This window comes from Pseudorca crassidens, chromosome 15 (assembly GCF_039906515.1).
Source record: "Pseudorca crassidens isolate mPseCra1 chromosome 15, mPseCra1.hap1, whole genome shotgun sequence".
Lineage (NCBI taxonomy): Eukaryota > Metazoa > Chordata > Mammalia > Artiodactyla > Delphinidae > Pseudorca > Pseudorca crassidens.
Genome location: NC_090310.1, coordinates 6,272,601 through 6,292,755, shown reverse-complemented (window position 1 = coordinate 6,292,755; position 20,155 = coordinate 6,272,601). Strand labels below are relative to the sequence as shown.

The following is a 20,155-nucleotide window of genomic DNA, read 5'->3' as shown; positions in this document are numbered from 1 at the left end:
TTAGATGCCACTGAGGTACTGTGATTTTTACATGGCATACTGTAATGTATGATATGCCAGTACCAGCATTTTTTCCACAGTACCTATATTCCTGTGTGTACCACACATAACCTATGTTTTCCCCTCTGTTTTGTACGCTTTAGATCCTTCCTAAATAGCACAGGTTAAAGATTTGAGGCTCATGCTTTCTGCAAATATATTCTAAGAAGTGATGAGGAGGCATTCTTGCTAAGGCTTCACCTTCCCCCTCTCTCTCCAGGTATCATCACTCACCTTATCGGGGAAAGTTGCATCAACCTCCTCCTGCAGCTTTTGTTGGACGTCAGGGTGAGTGGCCAATTCATATATAACGAAGGAAAGACAACTGCTAGTGGTCTCGTAGCCAGCAAAAATAAAGATGATACTTTGGGCCATGAGTTCTACGTCAGACAGAGCTAAAAGGAGAGGAGAGACATTTTAGATAAACCACATCAATACAAAACATCACAGCTTAGATGATGAGAAATCCAAATGAGACTGCCAAATCCCTGGCGGGAAAATGTAAAAGCAATTGAAAATTAAACTGGTAGTGCTTTGTGTTCTCATGTCTCCCTTAAAGAGCCAGAAAAAAGCAAGAATTGTCTGAATCCAGCTTTCCCCAGTGCCTATACTCTCCTCAGCCCCTGCTGCTGACTACGCCACCTCCCTCACGGCACAGCTGGGTAATTTCAAGAGACAGCAATTTTGTCTTACTTACACAGTACTATTAGTATGTCCCTTGGAGAATCCTACAAGTGCTTTAGCTGTAATTAATACGGGGTAACATTCTCTTCCAGAATAATTTAAATTATTCTAGCTAAAGTAAAACTTGATTCTTTGGCAGATTTTACAAGACTAAGGCTATATTGTAGGGAAAATGAAGTTATCTTTTATCTAAACATGTTTGTGGGAACTTAAGAGAACAATATAAGGCTGTTTCTACTCAAAGTGTGTTGATGGACCTCGAGCATCACGAACATCTGGGAACTTATGAGAAATTCAGAGTCTTCAATCCTAAACTAGAACTACAGAATCAGAACTTTCACGATATGTGATGACTTGCGAGCAAAACCTGGCCTGAGAAGCATGGATTATACATTTGACAGGCATCAGGCAATGGAAGACCTGGGGCATAAGTCTTCTCTGGGGGATCTCAGATATGTACAGAAACTACAGAGATTGACTAAAAGCTAAAAGAGTTGTGATTGACCCTAGTCTAATCAATGGCATTAAAGTAGAAGGAAGAATGTGTCCCTAGAAGGGTACTAGTCAGCACGCAATATAGAAAAATAGGGTCCAGGGAGTGGAATTAGCAATGCTTATTCAATCATGGCCTGAATGTCATCTTCTCAGTACACGCCCCCTCTCTTTGCTCTCCTTTAGCCTCACTAAACAGCCCATGTAATTATAAATAGGTCTCTCTTTTTATTTTTTCCCAAGACACCAAGCGTGATCAGGCTCTTATCTATTTGATGGGACAGAAGTAGGACCTTTAGTTACTTAGAGCGCTCAGATCAATGTTGTACCTGCCCCAACCAAGCAATTCACACACACACACACACACACACACACACACACACACACACACACAAACAATACAAAATGAGTGTGAAAAAGATCTACACATAGTTTTAGATATATTTATAGTGGTGTGCTGGCGTCAGCTCGTCCCTGCTCAAGAACAATTTTTTTAAAATTCAAGAATTTTGTGAGATGGTTGTCAAACCATTCATAGCTTGAAATTAACCACATGGGAGTATTCATGTCATGGAATAAACTAAAGATCAGGGTCTTCTTGTTTGAAAGAACAAGACTGTTTATATCACTGTTTATGGGTGATACAGAAATCCTTATGTTCATCAGTCTTGTAGAAATATATTTGATGTTCTTAACTTTGTCCATTGAGAGGATCTAGAAGCAAAGAAACCCTAGTAGCAATGAGCATTCCTAAGATCCCAGATTTTGATTTCTAAATACCATTTCTCACTAAAGGGAACCAGAGTTCCTTGGGAAAAAATGGCTGATTCCAGGGCTACTCAGGGGAAATAAAAGAGAAACCTGGACTGTCTTACATCAGAAAGTGAGGAAGTTCCCAAAAAATGATAGATTAAAGAATACTGGATAATCTGTGTGCTGTGCTGGTGGATATAGCTCATTATAAATTTGTTAAAAACCCATGGAATGTACAAAACCAAGAATGAACCCTAAGGTCAACTATAGACATTGGGTGATAATAATGTATTAATGTACGTTCATTGATTGTAACAAGTGCACAACTCTGGTATCATCTTTTGATAGTGGGGAAGCTGTGTGTAGTTGCGGTAGGATGTATATACTGGAAATCTCTGTACTTTCCACTCAATTTCTCTGTGAACCTAGCTGCTCTAAAAAATAGTCCGTTAAAAAAAAAGATTTAAAAAGAAGAAAGAAGAAAAGAAAAGAGAATACAAGATCGCACTTGAAAAAGCTCCAGTGGACAAAACTGAAAGAACCTGAAAATCAAAATGAAGAATGATGTAAGAGAGTAACTTAGTTATACATGAGATCATGCTGATATAAATAAACAAATAAATGATTGGGGGAGAATGGAGAACTCTCCCTACAAAAGAACATCAATTCATAAATACAGAAGAATGATGGAATTAGAAAGTCATCATATTGCAACCACCACAGTAACAATGGTTTCAGTCAAAAACCATCCGTGGATGGTAAAACTAGTGGGTGACAATTTGAAGAGGAACACTATATTTCTAGTCTCAAAGGTTTCTCCCACCAGCTGCTTGTTAATGACAAAGGAAAAAATTGAACTTTACAGTAGACTAAGCTAGTGAACACAACTTTAACCAAGTGTTCCAAGTTAAGGTCATCAACACTGGGGCAATGTTCCTCCTGATGGGATGAAGTCTTGATGCAAATTTCCAGGCAGAGGTTCTGACTCATTGGGTCCAGAGGAGCCTGAGAATTGACATTGGAAACAAGCTCCCCAGAGGTTCGGCTGTAGGTGATCCACAGACCATGACTGACTGATGGGCATGACATCCTTGTTATACTTGCCCTTCGAGCTCTGAACAAAGTTGTGCCTGCATACACCTATGAAGTATCTCTTGCTACCATTCCTGTCTGACCATGTGTCTTCCTTCAACTTGGCAGAAATCCCCAGCTGCCTGGAAAACTTCCTGCACATTTTCAGAACCACCCCCTAGCTCTGTGCCCCACCGACAGTGGCCCCTCTGAAGCTCTCCTTGGTTACCTTTATGGGTGCCAATTTCTTTGGAATTCTGAGAGTTAATCATCAGCTGAAGAAGATCCACTCGGTGCTAGAAGCAGAAAGAGAAATGTCAATGGCAGAAAGTTACTTGTGAAGACAGAAATAAATCAGGAGTGCATATTTCACACCTCTTCCCTGAGAATATGACCCCTTAAAGAGCAGAAGGCTGACGAGTACTGACTAAGTCCTCAGTGACCAAAACATCCACCTACAAATCTTAGAGAGCATGATGTTTCCCTGAGAGAAACCCAGCCATCATGTCCATCTGCTTTTTGGTCCTCACTCTCTCTGATCTTTGGTTTCTCTGGCTTTTGAAACAGCTTCTTAACTAAAGAGTTATCTGCTCTCTCTCCTGTCATACCTGTTTGCTTAGGAAAAGATCTATGACATCAGTCCCTGTTTTCCCTCCAACTTTAATTCTTTTTATTTATTTATTTATTTATAGAGCAGGTTCTTATTAGTTATCAGTTATCCATTTTATAGATATTAGTGTATATATGTCAATCCCAATCTCCCAATTCATCACACCACACCTGTGAAGCCATCTGGGCCTGGGCTCTTGTTTGTTGGAAGATTTTTAATCACAGTCTCAATTTCAGTGCTTGTGATTGGTATGTTTATATTTTCTATTTCTTCCTGGTTCAGTCTCGGAAAGTTGTGCTTTTCTAAGAATTTGTCCATTTCTTCCAGGTTGTCCATTTTATTGGCATAGAGTTGCTTGTAGTAATCTCTCATGATCCTTTGTATTTCTGCACTGTCAGTTGTTACTTCTCCTTTTTCATTTCTAATTCTATTGATTTGAGTCTTCTCCCTTTTTTTTTTTGCGGTACGCGGGCCACTCACCGTTGCGGCCTCTCCCGTTGCGGAGCACAGGCTCCAGACGCGCAGGCTCAGCAGCCATGGCTCACGGGCCCAGCCGCTCCGCGGCATGTGGGATCTTCCCGGACCGGGGCAGGAACCCATGTCTCCTGCATCGGCAGGCGGACTCTCAACCACTGCGCCACCAGGGAAGCCCGAGTCTTCTCCCTTTTTTTCTTGATGAGTCTGGCTAATGGTTTATCAATTGTGTTTATCTTCTCAAAGAACCAGCTTTTAGTTTTATTGATCTTTGCTATTGTTTCCTTCAGCTCTTTTTCATTTATTTCTGATCTGATCTTTATGATTTCTTTCCTTCTGCTAACTTTGGGTTTTTGTTGTTCTTCTTTCTCTAATTGCTTTAGGTATAAGGTTAGGTTGTTTATTTGAGACATTTCTTGTTTCTTGAGGTAGGCTTGTATAGCTATAAACTTCCCTCTTAGAACTGCTTTTGCTGCATCCCATAGGTTTTGGATCGTCGTGTTTTCGTAGTCATTTGTCTCTAGGTATTTTTTGATTTCCTCTTTGATTTCTTCAGTGATCTCTTGGTTATTAAGTAGTGTATTGTTTAGCCTCCATGTGTTTATGTTTTTTACGTTATTTTCCCTATAATTGATTTCTAATCTCATAGCATTGTGGTCAGAAAAGATGCTTGATATGATTTCAATTTTCTTAAATTTACTGAGGCTTGATTTCTGACCCAAGATGTAATCTATCCTGGAGAATGTTCCATGTGCACTTGAGAAGAAAGTGTAATCTGCTGGTTTTGGATGGAATGTCCTACAAATATCAATTAAATCTATCTGGTCTATTGTGTCATTTAAATCTTGTGTTTCCTTATTAATTTTCTGTTTGGATGATCTGTCCATTGGTGTAAGTGAGGTGTTAAAGTCCCCCACTATTATTGTGTTACTGTCTATTTCCTCTTTTATAACTCTTAGCAGTTGCCTTATGTGTTGAGGTGCTCCTATGTTGGGTGCATATATATTTATAATTGTTATATCTTCTTCTTGGATTGATCCCTTGATCATTATGTAGTGTCTTTCCTTGTCTCTTGTAACATTCTTTATTTTAAAGTCTATTTTATCTGATATGAGTATTGCTACTCCAGCTTTCTTTTGATTTCCATTTGCATGGAATATCTTTTTCCACCCCTCACTTTCAGTCTGTATGTGTCCCTAGGTCTGAAGTGGGTCTCTTGTAGACAGCATATATATGGGTCTTGTTTTTGTATCCATTCACTGAGCCTGTGTCTTTTGGTTGGAGCATTTAATCCATTCACGTTTAAGGTAAATTATCAATATGTATGTTCCTATTATCATTTTCTTAATTGTTATGGGTTTGTTTTTGTAGGTCCTTTTCTTCTCTTGTGTTTCCCACTTAGAGAAGTTCCTGTAGCATTTGTTGTAGAGCTGGTTTGGTGGTGCTGAATTTTCTTAGCTTTTGCTTGTCTGTAAAGCTTTTGATTTCTCCATCGAATCTGAATGAGATCTTTGCTGGGTAGAGTAATCTTGGTTGTAGGTTCTTCCCCTTCATCACTTTAAATATATCATGCCACTCCCTTCTGGCTTATAGAGTTTTTGCTGAGAAATCAGCTGTTAACCTTATGCAATTAACCTTATGCAGTATGTTATTTGTCATTTTTCCCTTGTTGCTTTCAATAATTTTTCTTTGTCTTTAATTTTTGTCAACTTGATTACTATGTGTCTCAGCATGTTTCTCCTTGGGTTATCCTGTATGGGACTCTCTGCACTTCCTGGACTTGGGGGCTAATTCCTTTCCCATGTTAGGGAAGTTTTTCAACTTATAATCTCTTCAAATATTTTCTCAGGTCATTTCTCTCTCTCTTCTCCTTCTGGGACCCCTATAATGTGAATGTTGTCCCAGAGGTGTCTTAGGTTGTCTTCATTTCTTTTCATACTTTTTTCTTTATTCTGTTCCGTGGCAGTGAATTCCACCATTCTGTCTTCCAGACCACTTATCTGTTCTTCTGCCTCAATTATTCTGCTATTGATTCCTTCTAGTGTAGTTTTCATTTCAGTTATTGTATTGTTCATCTCTGTTTGTTTGTTCTTTAATTCTTCTAGGTGTTTGTTCTTTAATTCTTCTAGGTTTTTTTTTAAACATTTCTTGCATCTTCTTGATCTTTGCCTCCATTCTTTTTCTGAGGTCCTGGATCATCTTCACTATCATTATTCTGAATTCTTTTTCTGGAAGGTTGCCTATCTCCACTTCATTTAGTTGTTTTTCTGGGGTTTTATCTTGTTCCTTCATCTGGTACACAGCCCTCTGCCTTTTCATCTTGTCTATCTCTTTGTGAATGTAGTTTTTGTTCCACAGGCTGCAGGATTGTAGTTCTTCTTGCTTCTGCTGTCTGCCCTCTGGTGGATGAGGCTGTCTAAGAGGCTTGTCTCCAACTTTAATTCTTAATGAATGACCACATAAATCAATCCCCTGATATTTGCAGAGTTCATCGGCAGCTTTTGTAGAAGCATGTTCAAGCCCTTCACCCTTCCAGAATGCTACACATTCTTCAGTGACATCCTGAGTATCCAGCCCTGTCCCCTGACCTGCAGACATACTTGTGCTGGCCTCCAGCCCTCATGAAGGCAGAGCTGGGTTAACCCACTTGTGGCTTCATTGGCCAGAGAAGACTCCTGCCCACTCCAACTATGAGTAAGCTCAACTTTTAAAATGACTACACTGCATCAGGTGGCTGACAGGGCCTTCCATTGGACAACGTGTGAAATAGGAAGCTTGGAACTGAAGTGATTCTTTGCCAAGCTAATATTTGGTGAAATACCAGTGAAATCATTTTTAATCAGTAACTTTTATCCCTTAACCATTTATTGAAGAAAAGTGGTAAACTCCTTATCTCAATAATATTTATGCAGTGACATACTAATTGGCATGCCTATTATTATATTTAAATATTGCTCTCTGGCTCATACTCTTATTTCCTTCCCCAACTTCCTCCTTATTCATTCCCCCCAAATTTTAGAGCCCTCCTATTCTAAACTCTATAGTTTTCTATCTACCTTTAAAAAATGTAGAGATATGCATAAGAAATATGTGTACAGCTCAATAAATTATCAAAAAGTGAGCCCCCTCATGTAACCACCACCAGACTTTACCGTTTGTTTATCTTTGAGGCGACTCTCTTTCATCCTTTTTACAGACTTCGCTAAAAAATTCACAGAACTTTTTGGAAACAGAGTAATATTTAATACTTCAAAGACTGGGGTGAGGAATGGAAATAATACTGTAGAGAAAAAGATAAAAGGAAGCACAGTGAAAATGCAAAGTTTACTTGGCGCAATCATAATTTGCTCTACCAATCAAAAAAGTAAAACCACCAGGATACTCAATCATGACCCATTGCCTCTATGACCTTTGCTCAGACTTCGAAGCCAATGACTGAGCAAGGCCAAGTCCACATACAGGGGCTATCACTGCAGCAGTGAGATCAGTGGCCTCTTCTGCATCTTTGGATTGACTAAAGGAACTGGATTACATTCTGGGACTTCATGGCCTTTAATTCTTGGACTAGCATCTCTTTGGATAAACCAGACTGTAATCTGTTGCTTCAATTAATTGTGCAGTTTAAAAAATAATAATCATGATAGAAATAATATGGTGCGTGTCTTTCCACCACAATGGAATGTAATTAGAAATCAATAACAGAAAGAAAACTGGGAAACACACAAATATGTGGAAATTAAATAACACACACTTAAATACCCAATAGGTTGTAGAAGATATCAAAAGGCAATCAGAAATTACTTTTAGATGAATAAAAATGAAGATATAATATACCAAAACTGATGGGATGGAACAAAAGTGGTGTTCAGAGAGATATTTATGGCTATATGTTTAGATATTAAAAGAACAGAGATCTCAAATCAAGAAGCTAAATTTCCACCTTAATACACTGAAAAGAGAAGAGCAAACAAAACATAAAGTGAGCAGAAGGTAGAAAATAGTAAAGATAAGTGAAGAAACTATAATGAACAGGAGAATAAAAAACAATGGAGAAAATCAGTGAAAACAAAAGCTGATGTTTTGAAAAGGTTTTTTAGATAGATTGGCCAAGAAAATAAGAGAAAACTCTCAAATTTTTAGCATCAGAAATTGCTACTGACATTTTAAAAATGAAAATGACTATAAAGAAATCTACATATACTCAATAACTTGTAATAACCTATAGGAAAAGAATCTGAAAAAGAATACATATACAGGGACTTCCCTGGTGGCACAGTGGTTAAGAAACTGCCTACCAATGCAGGGGACACGGGTTTGATCCCTGGTCTGGGAAGATCCCACATGCCTCAGAGCAACTAAGCCCCTGTGCCACAACTACTAAGCCTGTGCTCTAGAGCCCGCGAGCCACAACTACTGAAGCCCGTGCGCCTAGAGCCCGTGCTCCGCAACAAAAGAAACCACCACAGTGAGAAGCCCGCGCACCACAGTGAAGAGTAGCCCCCACTCGCCGCAGCTAGAGAAAGCCCACGCGTGGCAATGAAGACCCATCGCAGCCAAAAATTAATTAATTAATTAATTATTTTTTAAAAAAGAATACATATACGTGTGTGTGTCTGCATAGCTGAATCACTTTGCTGTACACTTGAAACTAACACAACATTGTAAATTAACTTTATTTCAATACAAAAAAGTAATCTATGAACAATAGTATGGCAATAAATTAGAAAACTTAGATGAAATGGATGGATTCTTAGAAAGACACAAACTATAGAAACTGACTTAAAAAGAAATAGACAATCTGATATACCTATAAGAAGTACAAAGTTTTAGTTAGTAATCAAGAAACCACCCACAGTTTGGCAAAGAAAAGCTCATGTCTAGATGGTTTCAATGGTGAATACTACCAAATATTTAAAGAATTAACACCATTTTTTTAACAAACTCTTCCAAAAATTGGAAGATGTTGGAACACTTCCAAATTGTATGAATCTGTACTAAAACCAGGCAAATCGGATAAGATGGTTCTTTGGGACACCAGTCCACCATCTTCCTGGTCTACTGGCTTTCCTAATAAAGTCACTATACCTTGCTTTAATCAGTCAATCAATCAATCAATCAATCAAACCAGCACAAGTAAAGAAAGCTACAGACCAACATACCTTATACCATGGGTGCACAAATCCTCAACAGAATACTAGCAAACTGAATCTAGCAACATATAAAAAGTGATACACACCATAACCAAGTGGGGTTTATCCCAGGAATACAAAGTGTTATAATAAACCATGTCAAAGGAATAAAAAACAATGACCACATGATCATCTAATAGATGCATAAAAAGCATGTGACAAAACCCAACACTCTCTTGTGATAAAAATACTCAACAAACAGGAACAGAAGGGAATTTCCTCAACTTTAGAAAAGGCATCTATGAAAAACTAAGCTAACACTATACTTAATAATGAAAGACTGCATGCTTCCCCTAAGCTTAAACTTTCCCTAAGTTTAAGAACAAGACTAGGAAAATCATAAAGACAGAAAGTAGGCTGGTGTTTACCAGGGGCTGGGGGCAAGGAATAACAGGGAGTTATTGTTTAATGGGTATAGAGCTTCAGTTTCACAAGATGAAAACAGTTATGGGGATGGACAGAGGTGATTTTTATACAACGATGTGAACGTATTTGATACCGCTGAATTGCACACTTAAAAAATGGTTAAGATGGAAAAAAATGTTTATCATGAAATATATCAAATACAAAGTGTAAATAAAATACATATGTATAATTTAAAGAAGAAAAAAAAAGAACAAGACTAGGAAGCCTCTCTCATCACTTCCACTCCACACTGTACTAGAGGTTCTAGCCAGGGTAATTAGGCAACAAAAGGAAATAAAATGCATCCGTATAGAAAATGAAGTAAAACTCCTCCACCATCAGATAACATGACCTTGTATATAAAAAATCCTAAATAATCCACTAACATCCTATTAGAACTAATACACAATTTCAACAGGGTTTCAGGAAACAAGGTCAATATACAAAATCAATTCTATTTCTATACACTGTAATAAATAACCCAAAAGTGAAATTAAGAAAATAACTCTATTTATAATAACATAAAAAAAGAATATTTAGGGCTTCCCTGGTGGCCCAGTGGTTGAGAGTCCGCCTGCCGATGCAGGGGACACGGGTTCGTGCCCCGGTCCGGGAAGATCCCACATGCCGCGGAGCGGCTGGGCCCGTGAGCCATGGCCGCTGAGCCTGCGCGTCCGGAGCCTGTGCTCCGCAACGGGAGAGGCCACAACAGTGAGAAGCCCGCGTACCGCAAAAAAAATAAATAATAATAATATTTAGGAATAAGTCAACAAAAGAAGTGCAAAACATCTACCCTGAAAACTGCAATACTGTTGAAATAAAGAAAATCTAAGTAAATGAAAAACATCCCATGTACATGTATAAGAATACTAAACATTGTCAAGACAGCAACTCTACAGATTTAACTCATTCCCTATCAGAATTCTGGCTGGCTTCTTTGTAGAAACTGAAAAGCTGAATTTAAAATTCATATGCAATTGCCAGGGGCACAGAAGAGCCAAAACAATCTCGAAAAAAAAAAAATAATAAAGTTGTAGGACTCGTACTGCTGATTTCAAAACTTATCATAAATCTATAATAATCAAGGCAATGTCATACTGGCATAAGAATGGACATATAGATAAATAGAATAAAATTTAGACTCTGGAAATAAATCCACTTGTCTATGGTAAACTGCATGTTGAGAAGGGTTACAAGACCATTCAATGGAGACAAAATAGTCTTTAATAAAAGGTTCTGGGATAAGTGGATAGCTACATGCAAAAGAATGAAATAGACCCTTACCTTACACCATATACAAAAATAAACTCAAAATAAATCAAAGACCTAAACATATGAGCTAAAACCGTACAACTCTTAGAAGAAAACCAATGAATGGGTAGATCTTCATGACCTCAGATTTGGCAATGGATTCTTAGACATGACACCAAAAGCACAGGGAAAAAAAGGAAAATAAAGAATTTGTGCATGATGAAAATAAAAAATTTTTCACTTTAAAGCAAACTAGCAAGAAAGTGAAGAGACACCTACAGAAAGGAAAAAAAACTTTCCAAATCATGTCTGATAAGGGACTCTTACCTAGAATATATAAAGAACACTTACAACTCAACAACAGAAGTACTGAATATAATCCAACTATAAATGGGCAAAATATTTGAATAGACATTTATCTAAAAAAGATTGTGGGGTAACAGTTTGGCAGTTACTTATAAGTTAAACACAGTTACTATATAACTCAGCAATTTCACCTCTGACTACATACCCAAAGAATTGAAAACAGGTATTTAAACGAAAACTTGTACATGAATGGGCATAGCAGCACTGTTCGTAATAGCGGAAAGCTGGAAATGACCCAAGTGTCTGTCAACTGATGAATGGATAAACAAAATGCAGAATGTCCATATAATGGGATATTATTTGGCCATACAAAGAAATGAAGTACTGATATATGCTACAATTTAGATTACCCTTGAAAACATCATGATAAGTGAAAGAAGCCAGCCACAAAAGCCCACATATATGATTCCATCTATACGAAGTGTCCAGAATAAGCAAATCTATAGAGGTAGGAAGTACATTAGTGGTTGCTTAGGGCTAAGAGGAGTGAGAGGTTATAGTTAGGTACAGGGCTTGTGAGTTGACAAAAATGTACAACAATTGACTGTAGTGATGGTTGCACATATCTTTGTACTAAAACCCTTTTTTTTCCAAACTTACTGAGTTATAGTTGAGATACAGTACTGTATTAGTTTGGGTACAGCATAATGACTTAACATACGTATATTGTGAAATTAATCCCATAAGTTTAGTTAACATTCCTCACCTCATATAGTTACAAAAAAATATCTTCCCTTGTGATGAGAACTTTTACGATCTACTTTCTTAGTAATGTACAAATATATCATACAGCAGTGTTAACTATACTCACATTGTACATTACACTTTCAGTACTTTTTATGTTACAACTGAATATTTACACCTTTTGATCACTTTTATCCAATTCTCTCACCACTCAACCCACACCTCTGGTAACCAAAAATCTGATCTTTTTTTTCTATGAGTTTGGTTTTCTTCTTCTTCTTCTTTTTTTCCTTAGTTTAGTTTTTTTTTTATTCTACATATAAGTATTTGCCTTTCTCTGTTTGACTTATTTCACTTAACGTAATACCCTCCAGGTCCTTCCATTTTGTTGCAAATGGCAGGATTTTCTTCCTCTTCTGGGTGAATAATATTCAATTGTGTATGTGTGTGTGTGTATATGTATATGTGTATATATATATATATATATATATATATATATATGGAGACTCAAGTCCTAGAAGAACCTGGCTTTCTCATATATATATATATATATATGTATATATACATATATATACACACATACATATGTGTGTGTATATGTACACACACGCACATACAATATCCAGTTGTGTATACTGAATGTTGTATACATTTTGCCTGTCCATTTCATCTGTTGATGGATAGGTAGGATGTAAAAACCAATGAATTATACATTTTACAGTGGTGCATTATATGGCATGTGAATTGTATCTCAATAAAGCTATTATTTAAAAAAGAAAGATAGAGCTTCCCTGGTGGCACAGTGGTTAAGAATGCACCTGCCAATGCAGGGGACATGAGTTCGAGCCCTGGTCCAGGAAGATCCCACATGCTGCAGAGCAACTAAGCCCGTGTGCCACAACTACTGAGTCCACGAGCCACAACTACTGAGCCCATGTGCTACAACTACTGAAGCCCACACGCCTAGAGCCCGTGCTCCACAACAAGAGAAGCCACCACAATGAGAAGCCAGCACACCACAACAAAGAGTAGCCCCCGCTTGCCACAACTAGAGAAAGCCTGTGTGCAGCAATGAAGACCCAATTCAGCCAAAAATAAATAAATAAATAAATAGTTAAAAAAAAAAAGAAAGATAAAGGAAGAAAGGTGGAGAGGGAGGAAAGGAGGGAGAGAAGGAGGGATGGAAGAAGGAATAAAGAAAAAGGAATAAAGTAGTCCACATACTTATTAAGAGAATTAATGGAGAGAGGAGATTAAATTTTAAGATATTCTTGCTGTATTCCACAAAGGGATCTTGTGGGTTGTTGAGGGAATCAATGTTCACTCCAAATGCTGTGCCAGTAATCACATCCATGCTGTAGGCCCCAAAGAAGCTGCGTAGAGAAAGATAGGAACAACTAAAATCAACACCTCTTTACTCTCCTTACCCAACACATATAACAAGAAGTACATGTAAAATCAGATGCCCAGACAAGGCAGGTAGAGAGCCACACTCTTTCAGAACCACCTGTTGGTCTATGGAAGAGTCGATGCTACTATCACTCACACATGAGGTGTGTCTGAGGTGCCAGTGATGCAGCTGGCCCTGTGCCAGGAGGGCTGGGGACACTAAGGCAAGTTAGACGTCCCCCCACAAACTCAAGGAGCTCAGTCATAGAGGGATAGATACCCATAATCAGACAAAGTACAGTAGTGTGTTTTGACTACAGGCAATAATAGGTGTATAAGGACTGTGTCTGAGCATAACCAAGTGTATAAATTTAACACATCCTGGGGGAGTCAAGAAAGGGGACACTGATCTGGGTCTTGCCTCACCATAGAGTGTGCACTCAGAGCTGATTCCTCTTCAGTGAATTACAGAACAGCAGCACCCTGTTCTGAGTTTCCAGGAACATCATCCCTCACTGTCTTACACCCCTGCTAAGGATCCTGAAAGACCCACACTTCCTCAACTCCAGTGGTCTGTGGTTGACCTGAGGGCAGACTCATTTCTGTGAAGTGTAAGAACTAAAAATATTTCTAGTTAAAAAAATAATAAATTACTCCAAATTTGACTTAGGGAATCCCATAGCTAAGTGATCTTATGTACTCAGTTTTCCCGGGACATTCTCAGTTTATACCTGTTGTTACAGCAGAATTAAAAACAAAAAATCTCAGTTTAGACAACAAATGCTATGATCACTCTACCCATAGCCTGTACAGGGCCTTCTCCCTTTTGAGGCTGAAGGAAGAACAAATGGTGGTTAAGAATTAATATTTAGCATTTTCCTCAGGAAAACTGTGAAGAGATTTAATTTGTTTCAAGTTCCATACCGTAACATTCCTGCCCAGTGCACTGCCTGCCAATATGTACGAAGAGCCTTCCCCACCTCCGCTCCACACCCTCTACACTCAATACTGTGCACAACAATGTTTCTCCTTTCTAAACTATGTGTTTTTGTCTTCCAGAATATCCAAAGTGACAGTTAAGCAGATAAGTTCATCCTGGGTCATGTACACAGGAGAAGACCCTTTCTCTCCCAGCTGCCCTGCTTTCTTTGGCGAGCCACCACTCATTCTGGGGTGGCCCACTGGAGTGGTACCACCACACACTTACTTCTGTCTGGTCACTACAGTAACTCAGCAGTGGGAATCTGGCTCCATGGCAGGCATCTGGAGGGTCTCAATGGAGCTCAGGTACCAGCAGCTTCACCCCTACTTACTTTTTCATGCTGATTGGCTTGCCTTTCTCTGCTTCCTTCTTCAGGTTCCTCACCAACATGTCTCCAATCTGGCTAATGATGGGGAACATCTAGATACAAAGTACAACATCACCTGAAGTTAAATGCAGACTCAAGTCCTAGAAGTACCTGGCTTTCCCAAGCATGGAGCAGTAAGTGGCATTTTATAAGGAATCTTAAAATGTCTCTTTTAGGATGTAAAGATAAAAGACCATCATTAGAAAACTCAAAATCAGCAGACTTCTCTTTGGAAAGGGACTATGATCTTATTTTCTACCTGTCCCTAGAGTCATTCCTTAAGTTTCTAGTTGAAAGTCTTCTTCTTTTCTTACCTCCTTGAGCTTTCCGCTGGTGAAGGCTGGAGACATCAACGATCGCAATCTCTTCCATTGTTCATCCTCAGACAGAGAGATGGCATTTTTCATAATTCCCGTTGGACCAAAAGACTAGAGTCAAAAGCAAAACACAGAGTCTTATTGGTACTGTCCCAAGGTGATTGACCAGATCTGGGAGCCTATTCTTGAAGCTCCAAAGAAATAGCTATCTGGAGAGGGCAGAAAGCAGAAGCAAGAAGAACTACAATCCTGCAGCCTGTGGGAAAAAAACTACATTCACAGAAAGATAGACAAGATGAAAAGGCAGAGGGCTGTGTACCAGATGAAGGAACAAGATAAAACCCCAGAAAAACAACTAAAAGAAGTGGAGATAGGCAACCTTCCAGAAAAAGAATTCAGAATAATGATAGTGAAGATGATCCAGGACCTCGGGAAAAAAATGGAGGTAAAGATCGAGAAGATGCAAGAAATGTTTAACAAAGACCTAGAAGAATTAAAGAACAAACAAACAGAGATGAACAATAAAATAACTGAAATGAAAACTACACTAGAAGGAATCAATAGCAGAATAACTGAGGCAGAAGAACAGATAAGTGGTCTGGAAGGCAGAATGGTGGAATTCACTGCTGCGGAACAGAATAAAGAAAAAAGAATGAAAAGAAATGAAGACAGCCTAAGAGACCTCTGGGACAACATTAAACACAACAACATTCGCATTATAGGGGTCCCAGAAGGAGAAGAGAGAGAGAAAGGGCCTAAGAAACTATTTAAAGAGATTATAAGTCAAAAACTTCCCTAATATGGGAAAGGAAACAGCCACCCAAGTCCAGGAAATGCAGAGAGTCCCATACAGGATAAACCCAAGGAGAAACATGCTGAGACACATAGTAATCAAATTGGCAAAAATTAAAGACAAAGAAAAATTATTGAAAGCAGCAAGGGAAAAATGACAAATAACATACAAGGGAACTCCCATAAGGTTAACAGCTGATTTCTCAGCAGAAACTCTATAAGCCAGAAGGGAGTGGCATGATATACTTAGTGATGAAAGGGAAGAACCTACAACCAAGATTACTCTACCCAGCAAAGATCTCATTCAGATTCGATGGAGAAATCAAAAGCTTTACAGACAAGCAAAAGCTAAGAAAATTCAGCACCACCAAACCAGCTCTGCAACAGATGCTACAGGAACTTCTCTAAGTGGGAAACACAAGAGAAGAAAAGGACCTACAAAAACAAACCCATAACAATTAAGAAAATGGTCATAGGAACATACATATCAATAATTACCTTAAACATGAATGGATTAAATGCTCCAACCAAAAGACACAGGCTTGCTGAATGGATACACAAACAAGACCCATATATATGCTGTCTACAAGAGACCCACTTCAGACCTAGGGACACATACAGACTGAAAGTGAGGGGTGGAAAAAGATATTCCATGCAAATGGAAATCAAAAGAAAGCTGGAGTAGCAATACTCATATCAGATAAAATAGACTTTAAAATAAAGAATGTTACAAGAGACAAGGAAAGACACTACATAATGATCAAGGGATCAATCCAAGAAGAAGATATAACAATTATAAATATATATGCACCCAACATAGGAGCACCTCAATACATAAGGCAACTGCTAAGAGCTATAAAAGAGGAAATCGACAGTAACACAATAACAGTGGGGGACTTTAACACCTCACTTACACCAATGGACAGATCATCCAAACAGAAAATTAATAAGGAAACACAAGACTTAAATAACACAACAGACCCGATAGATTTAATTGATATTTGTAGGACATTCCATCCAAAAACAGCAGATTACACTTTCTTCACAAGTGTGCATGGAACATTCCCTAGGATAGATCACATCTTGGGTCAGAAATCAAGCCTCAGTAAATTTAAGAAAATTGAAATCATATCAAGTACCTTTTCTGACCACAGCGCTATGAGATTAGAAATCAATCACAGGGAAAAAACCGTAAAAATCCCAAACACATGGAGGCTAAACAATACATTACTAAATAACCAAGAGATCACTGAAGAAATCAAAGAGGAAATCAGAAAATACCAGAGATAAATGACAATGAAAATACAATGATCCAAAACCTATGGGATGCAGCAAAAGCAGCTCTAAGAGCGAAGTTTATAGCCATACAAGCCTACCTCAAGAAAGAAGAAAAATCTCAAATAAACAATCTAACCTTACACCTAAAGGAACTAGAGAAAGAAGAACAAATAAAACCCAACGTTAGCAAAAGGAAAGAAGTCATAAAGATCAGAGCAGAAATAAATGAAATAGAAACAAAGAAAACAACAGCAAAGATCAATAAAACTAAAAGCTGGTTCTTTGAGAAGATAAACAAAATTGATAAAGCATTAGCCAGACTCATCAAGAAAAAGAGGGAGAGGACTCAAATCAATAAAATTAGAAATGAAAAAGGAGAAGTTACAACAGACACCACAGAAATACAAAGCATCCTAAGAGATTACTACAAGCAACTCTGTGCCAATAAAATGGACAACCTGGAAGAAATGGACAAATTCTTAGAAAGGTATAACCTTCCAAGACTGAACCAGGAAGAAATAGAAAATATGAACAGACCAATCACAAGTAATGAAATTGAAACTGTGATTAAAAATCTTCTAACAGGGCTTCCCTGGTGGCGCAGTGGTTGAGAGTCTGCCTGCCGATGCAGGGGACACGGGTTCGTGGCCCGGTCTGGGAGGATCCCACGTGCCGCGGAGCGGCTGGGCCCGTGAGCCATGGCCTCTGAGCCTGCGTGTCTGGAGCCTGCGCTCCGCAACAGGAGAGGCCACAACAGTGAGAGGCCCACGTACCACAAAAAAACAAACAAACAAACAAAAAAACCTTCCAACAAACAAAAGTCCAGGACCAGATGGTTTCTTAGGTGAATTCTATCAAACATTTAGAGAAGAGCTAACACCCATCCTTCTCAAACTCTTACAAAAAATTGCAGAGGAAGGAATGCTCCCAAACTCATTCTATGAGTCCACCATCACCCTCATACCAAAACCAAACAAAGATACTACAAAAAAAGAAAATTACAGACCAATATCACTGATGAATATCGATGCAAAAATCCTCCACAAAATACTAGCAAACAGAATCCAACAACATAGTAAAAGGATCATACACCATGATCAAGTGGGGTTTATTCAAGGGATGCAAGGATTCTTCAGTATATGCAAATCAATCAATGTGATACACCATATTAACAAATTGAAGGATAAAAACCATATGATCATCTCAATAGATGCAGAAAAAGCTTTTGACAAAATTCAACACCCATTTATGATAAAAACTCTCCAGAAAGTTGGCATAGAGGGAACCTACCTCAACATAACAAAGGTCATATATGACAAACCCACAGCAAACATCATTCTCAATGGTGAAAAACTGAAAGCATTTCCTCTAAGATCAGGAACAAGACAAGGATGTCCACTCTCACCACTATTATTCAACATAGTTTTGGAAGTCCTAGCCACGGCAATCAGAGAAGAAAAAGATATAAGAGGAATACAAATTGGAAAAGAAGAAGTAAAACTGTCACTATTTGCAGATGACATGATACTATACATAGATGACATGATACTATACTAAAGATGCCACCAGAAAACTACTAGAGCTAATCAATGAATTTGGTAAAGTTGCAGGATACAAAATTAATGCACAGAAATCTCCTGCATTCCTATACACTAATGAGGAAAAATCTGAAAGAGAAATTAAGGAAACACTCCCATTTACCATTGCTACAAAAAGAATAAAATACCTAGGAATAAACCCACCTAGGGAGACAAAAGACCTGTATGTAGAAAACTGTAAGACACTGATGAAAGATATTAAAGATGATACCAACAGATGGAGAGATATACCATGTTCTTGGATTGGAAGAATCAATATTGTGAAAATGACTATACTACCCAAAGCAATCTATTCAATGCAATCCCTATCAAATTATCAATGGCATTTTTAATGGAACTAGAACAAAATAATCTTAATTTGTATGGAGACACAAAAGACCCCGAATAGCCAAAAGAGTCTTGAGGGGAAAAAAACGGAGCTGGAAGAATCAGACTCCCTGACTTCAGACTATACTACAAAAGCTACAGTAATCAAGACAATATGGTACTGGCACAAAAACAGAAACATAGACCAATGGAACAAGATAGAAAGCCCAGAGATAAACCCATGCACCTATGGTCAACTAACCTATGACAAAGGAGGCAAGGATATACAATGGAGAAAAGACAGTCTCTTCAATAAGTGGTGCTGGGAAAACTGGACAGCTACATGCAAAAGAATGAAATCAGAACACTCCCGAACACCATACACAAAAATAAACTCAAAATGGATTAAAGATCTAAATGTAAGGCCAGACACCATCAAACTCTTAGAGGAAAACATGGGCAGAACACTCTATGACGTCAATCACAGCAAGATCCTTTTTGACCCACTTCCTAGAGAAATGGAAATAAAAACAAAAATAAACAAATGGGACCTAATGAAACTTCAAAGCTTTTGCACAGCAAAGGAAACCATAAACAAGACGAAAAGACAACCCTCAGAATGGGAGAAAATATTTGCCAATGAAGCAACTGACAAAGGATTAATCTCCAAAATTTACAAGCAGCTCATGCAGCTCAACATTAAAAAAACAAACAACCCAATCCAAAAATGGGCAGAAGACCTAAATAGACATTTCTCCAAAGAAGATATACAGATTACCAACAAACACATGAAAGAATGCTCAACATCGTTAATCATTAGAGAAATGCAAATCAAAACTACAATGAGATATCATCTCACACCAGTCAGAATGGCCATCATCAAAAAATCTACAAACAATAAATGCTGGAGAGGGTATGGAAAAAAGGGAACCTTCTTGCAGTGTTGGTGGGAATGTAAATTGATACAGCCACTATGGAGAACAGTATGGAGGTTCCTTAAAAAACTAAAAATAGAACTCCCATACAACCCAGCAATCCCACTAATGGGCATATACCCTGAGAAAACCATAATTCAAAAAGAGTCATGTATCAAAATGTTCATTGCAGC

At 38.2% G+C, this 20,155-nt stretch overlaps 1 protein-coding gene across 2 annotated transcripts in view; it reads right to left on the bottom strand.

Annotated features, from left to right (window-relative positions):
* Positions 1 to 20,155, bottom strand: part of LOC137206682 (cytochrome P450 3A28-like) — a 42,446-nt gene that overhangs the window by 13,912 nt on the left and 8,379 nt on the right. For both annotated transcript variants that reach the window (XM_067705652.1, XM_067705653.1), the window contains exons 5-10: positions 15,071 to 15,184; positions 14,721 to 14,809; positions 13,243 to 13,391; positions 7,276 to 7,403; positions 3,269 to 3,335; positions 274 to 434 (exon numbers count right to left, since the gene is read on the bottom strand). In XM_067705652.1, the coding sequence (XP_067561753.1) occupies positions 274 to 434; positions 3,269 to 3,335; positions 7,276 to 7,403; positions 13,243 to 13,391; positions 14,721 to 14,809; positions 15,071 to 15,184 (708 nt within the window). The remainder of the gene's footprint in view (positions 1 to 273; positions 435 to 3,268; positions 3,336 to 7,275; positions 7,404 to 13,242; positions 13,392 to 14,720; positions 14,810 to 15,070; positions 15,185 to 20,155) is intronic.